This window comes from Priapulus caudatus, unplaced genomic scaffold (genome assembly GCF_000485595.1).
Source record: "Priapulus caudatus unplaced genomic scaffold, Priapulus_caudatus-5.0.1 Scaffold68, whole genome shotgun sequence".
NCBI classification, from domain to species: domain Eukaryota; kingdom Metazoa; phylum Priapulida; class Priapulimorpha; order Priapulimorphida; family Priapulidae; genus Priapulus; species Priapulus caudatus.
Genome location: NW_014577129.1, coordinates 385084 through 390979, shown reverse-complemented (window position 1 = coordinate 390979; position 5896 = coordinate 385084). Strand labels below are relative to the sequence as shown.

General features: G+C 41.2%; 1 protein-coding gene across 1 annotated transcript in view; it reads right to left on the bottom strand.

Annotated features, from left to right (window-relative positions):
• Window positions 1-1737: 1737 nt before the first annotated feature.
• Window positions 1738-5896, bottom strand: part of LOC106821307 (polycystic kidney disease protein 1-like 2) — a 7220-nt gene continuing 3061 nt past the window's right edge. Inside the window, exons 3-9 of the mRNA XM_014826060.1 lie at window positions 5337-5439; window positions 4732-4858; window positions 4012-4115; window positions 3516-3746; window positions 3034-3154; window positions 2422-2581; window positions 1738-1888 (exon numbers count right to left, since the gene is read on the bottom strand). Of these exons, the coding sequence (XP_014681546.1) occupies window positions 1738-1888; window positions 2422-2581; window positions 3034-3154; window positions 3516-3746; window positions 4012-4115; window positions 4732-4858; window positions 5337-5439 (997 nt within the window). The remainder of the gene's footprint in view (window positions 1889-2421; window positions 2582-3033; window positions 3155-3515; window positions 3747-4011; window positions 4116-4731; window positions 4859-5336; window positions 5440-5896) is intronic.

Sequence of the window (5896 nt, the reverse complement as noted above, 5' to 3'; positions counted from 1 at the left end):
CAATGTGCAGAAATCACGCGTTGCTCCATGATGCAACGCATGCAGTTAATATGATCAAATGCCTCGAATGTCACGGCGCGCGCAAATCACGAACAGATGCCTGGACACCCGCGCGCAGAAATAACGCGTGCTGTTCCATGACACAATACGCAGAAATAACACGTTGTTCCATGACGCAACGCGCAGAAATAACGCGTGCTGCTCCATGATGCAATGCGCAGAAATAACACGTAGTTCCTTGATGCAATGTGCAAAAATAACGTGTGTTGTTCCATGATGCAACGCATGCAGTTAATATGATCAAATGCCTCAGATGTTGCGGCGCGCGCGGATCACGAACAGATGCCGGAACACCCGCGCGCAGAAATAACGCGTGCTGTTCCATGACACAATACGCAGAAATAACACGTTGTTCCATGACGCAACGCGCAGAAATAACGCGCATTGTTCCAAACATCCACAACATTTGATTGTATTAACTGCACGCATTGCATCATGGAACAACACGCGTTATTTCTGCGCATTGCGTCATGGAACAACGTGCATTATTTCTGCGCGTTGCGTCATGGAACAATGCGCGTTATTTCTGCACGTTGCGTCGTGGAACAACGCGCGTTATTTCTGTGCGTTGCGTCGTGGAACAACGCGCGTTATTTCTGCGTGTTACATCGTGGAACAACACGCGTTATTTCTGCGCGTTGCGTCGTGGAACAACGCGCGTTATTTCTGCGATTTGCGTCGTGGAACAACGCGCGTTATTTCTGCGCGTTGCGTCGTGGAACAACGCGCGTTATTTCTGCGAGTTGCGTCGAATTACTTCTCACTACAAGACCTCGAAATAGCTGAGGGTGGAATGAAGTGTTCGACTTGTAGAAACACGTACGTACAAACTGGACTAGCTTGACCGAGCTAGCAATGATATCCAGAGAGAGCACGATGTATTCACTCAGATGCCAAAACACTTGCGGGCAGAATTAAACGTTGCTTGGTGATGCAATGTGTGCAGTGAATACATAATTTCAAAAGCGCCCAGTTTAAGCTTAAGCAAGAAGGAAGGTGATATCGTGTGTTATATAATCAGGAGTCTATTGATAGACTCCTGATATAATGAAGGATAATTAATTAATGGGCCCATCGTTATCATACGCCAGATGTTGTGCTGTGACGCAACAAGTGCAGCGAATGTTGTGGTGTACGCTTAAGTGTTTCTATCGATGCCCAATTCGTGAATGAAAAGCAACGATTGGAAAATTGAAATCGACATATGCCTGCAATGATTGAAAAAATTGAATGATTCCAAAAATGCCACTTAGCAACAAAAGTGCCACAAAGAGAACAATTTCGCGTGCACGCACGAAAAATATGTACACATTGACCTGACTGGACTGACCTAGCAACAGTATCCAATGGGAGTGTGGTGATCTCGCTTACATAAATAGATCAATTAACCAGCAACTTCTCACTGCATGTTGCAAAAGCAGTCTTGCAAAAGACTATAAGATTCTGTTATAATAAGTTACATTCCAAGGAATACGAACCTGTGATAATATAATGTCTGAAAGCAGATTATTCGATCTCGTTACTCATTTATATATTTTTAGTTATTATTCATTTATTACATGTATTAGTTCATTTTTATTAATTAATTTTATTTATTTAAATATTTATTTTTTTATAATTTACTTGTTTATTTATTTTAGTCATTTGTAACATGGCCACTGAAATTGACCATTGAGATTAGGCACAAACCTTGAGGTCTTCCTCCGTCGCAAGGAGTAGGCGGCATTTGATGACCATGGGACCGATGCTGACCGCCAGCCAGTCGTTGTAGAGGAAAAACCACACCTGGCTTGTCTGCACGTCTCTGACAACCACCTGACTGACGTACCTACCAACCACAAACTTATATGCCATGAACGTACGTACACTCAAGTTCATATTCATGTTCCCGTTCATCTGTTCATATTCTCATGTGTTCTCATATTTTACTATGCTCTCATTAAATGTGAACATAGAGCCCAACCAGAGTAGGTTTTTTACTACCTGTTGGTCCTTACCCTTTGTGTGCTACAAATTAATTACTGTCTAACGTTCTTATTCTAAAGTCCTATGTTCATATTCAGGGCCATATAGTCTGATATGTTCTTAGTAATATTCATATCGGCATATGTTCTCATAGTGCTGTGCTGCTGCTGTTGCTGATACTACATCTAACACTACGTATATACTACCACAAAGGCACTATTACCATAAACATAACTATACTACAGATATGTTACTAAGCAAACGAGCATAAACTACAGAGTATAGATATGATCATAGACACATGTCCGTGCCATCACTAACCGTAGGAAAAGAACAAGAACTCTGAATCAAGCGGATAAAGAGTTTTTTCCCAAATTGAAACCTTGGGTGACTCACCATGACGGACTCACGCCCGTGTTGTCGTGCCACAGTCGGACGGCCGTGAGGTCACCGAGTGACCTGTCGGCGGTCAGCAGGAACCAGTCTTCACCGCCGGTCTCCATCACCTGTCTGTGCGGGTCGCGTAACACGTGCGCGTCACTCGCTTCCTTCACACCTACGTGCCAGACAACATACGATACGGTGTAATACACAGGAACATATATAATATATCAGTCGCATCTACACACTAAACGATACGGTGTAATACACAGGAACATATATGATATATCAGTCGCATCTACATACTAAACAATACGGTGTAATACACAGGAACATATATGATATATCAGTCGCATCTACGCACTAAACGATACGGTGTAATACACAGGAACATATATGATATATCAGTCGCATCTACGCACTAAACGATACGGTGTAATACACAGGAACATATATGATATATCAGTCACATCTACGCACTAAACGATACAGTGTAATACACAGGAACATATATGATATATCAGTCACATCTACGCACTAAACGATACGGTGTAATACACAGGAACGCTGACACGCCTGCTTAGCCCAACACTGACAATAGTTTTGGTGTCTGTCATGCTCACTCACCTTCCAATATGATTCCCACCGTAGCGGTGGTCCCAGCGCGTCTCCGCAGGCCTGTGTAGACTGTCACCAGATAGCCGTAGTCGTGCGTAGGGTCATTGTCTTCTAACACAGTCACGCCTAACTAGAAAAACAGAAGCGAGAAGCGTGTTTACCTACAATCCCCACATCATGTCCCCAGGCATCTGCTTGGAGGGAATAAGGAATGCATCTGTAGGAACAACCTTACCACCTATAATTATATAGAGTACCTAACTGAACTAATATATAACGATTATAAACAATATTTAATAAATATAATATAATCATAAAAACAATAATATATATATACATACACATATTAAGTATATGTAAACAATAACGAAATATACTAACGAGAAATAACAATAAACTACAAGCCAACTCTAACCACGGGTAAACAGAGGCGTAACTCACATCTTTATCATACTCGATCAATACCCCACTCGTATCTCGTCAGAACTTACCCTTGTCAAGTCCTGTCTGTCCTTGTTCCTCGCGTAGACAAACAAGCCCACGTACAGCAGCCATATTGCGATCGTCATGGCAACAGTCACCGGGTTGTCAAAGAACGTTGCGAACAGGATAATGTCCTCGATAAGGTCGACGGCGTTTGGCTGCACAAAGAAGCTTCCGGCGAACGACGAGAGATGTGTGCAAAGACAGTGAATCTCCGTCGCCGTCGTCAGTGGCCCCACCTATGCAGCAGATACACACAACGACAGAGAGACCAATGCCTAAATAATAATCTCATTATTATTATTATTATTTTAATCAACAATAATAAAATTACATGTAAGATGGGGCAAATATGGTGCTTGCCAATTATTTGAGCAGAAATACATGCGTGCGTACGTATGTGTATATAAATATATGCATATATATCTAAACAGATGTGGTACGTGGGGACATCTGTTTGGGCGGATGCTACTATAACTGTGAGCAGTTCTCTCGTGCACATACCTCGCAGCCGTCATCGGTCCACTTGTCGCTGGCAGCGTCCCAATACAGACACTGTGCTGAGAACAGCAGCACATTGAAGTGGATGTCAGTAACTTTTGGAGGCTCTGCAACGAGAGACTCACGCCTGAGAACAAGTCCAATTACAACACAAGCCAAACCACCAGAGATGGCTCAATTACGATCTAATCCAATTTTTCGCGGAACTAAGACCCAGCCCCACCCAACACGTTTTCATCCATCCTGATAAAAGTTGTAGAATAGTTGTAGTGGAGTGAGTAGTCCATCCTAAATGCAGTAGTTCTTGCACGAAGCAAGTTTATACTCAGATAAGATAGCTGTGAAATTGCAAGGACTTGTGGACCAAACAATAATAACGTGTTTCCAAGCAGTTTCCAAGACTGTCCAGGTTTTACTGCCCATACGGACCCTGCAAGTGTTCTTCGTGATGCTCCTTAATACCATTAATACATTCAATAGTCAATGATTGCATCCACCTAATCGATAGTCTATCACATTTTTAATCGACCAATCAGCCTCGTTTGATTAACAGACAATTCTCTAGCCAATCAGTGTCGTGAGAGAACATTCTAATAGACAATCCACATCGACATCCGATCGACATAATTTTTAACTAGAAAGGGTTTGCTGACAAAAGTTACCGCAACATCCATAAAATATTTTATTCACACACGTTTTGTTATGTGTATGCCGTGATCATACCTGGCGGTGTATTATCCGCTATCAGGTAGCAAGGAAACGTCCTCTCTATCGAGCCATCATCTTCGCTTGTGTCTAGCCACCGCATACAAGGACACGAGAACTCTTTGTACTTTGCAACCACAACTACCTGCAAGTTTTTTTTAGCAAAATTAATTAATTCTTGCTAGGATTAAAGCGAAAATTTACCGTCGAGAGCCCATCATTATAAACATGGACATGAACATGTATACTGGATACATAGGCGACAACTACATTACTGGTTAGTAATTATCACACGATATTGAATTTTAAAGATTTGAACGTATTTCAAATATGATTAAATTACTCAATTTTATATTACACCTTACTATATTATAAGATTTTGTCTTAATTACCATTTCAAGCACTTAGCACCATTATTTGTGAGAAAAATTTAGTGGCATTCAAGCATCATCATATACAGGGGACCGTTGCCATAAACATTTTAGTCATAACACTAGTCTTAGTTGAAACCATTTCCATGTATTATATACCAGTAGTAATCTATAACATAGAGCTACGATATTTCTAACAATGACCCCCAAGTACATTAGTAGAGTGTCAGTAATCAGGGTCAACATCAGTACCTTTTCGAGCAGCCAACTAGATGCCAAGTGCTTATTGTCATGCTTTACACTTAAATTGTAAATGTCACCCATGTCTTCGTGTTCAATCACAAAATAATCCACGCTGCAATCAAAAACAGATGGCCATGCATGATTAAAAAACAACAATCGCAAGTGTTGAAGAAACTGCTGCAGCACTAAAGTGAAGGTGCTTTTATGAAGTGCTTTAAAGTGCTTTCACCATGAAGTGCTTCAAGGTGCTTTAAAGTGAAGGTGCTAAAGTGAAGTGCTTTCACCACGAAGTGCTTCAAGATGCTTTAAAGTGAAGGTGCTAAAGTGAAGTGAAAGTGAAACATCACTAAACTTATCATTATATATAATTCATTTTCTTATATCTCTTCTGAAATCTTAGATTTTTTAAATTATATGCAACAGGTAAGTTATATGTCGTCTCTATTATGGACTCTTGATGTCATTGACGGTATCATAAACATGGTTGTGAATGTACCCTTTGAATAACACGCACACACACACGCACGCACGCACGCACGCACGCACGCACGCACGCACGCACGCACGCA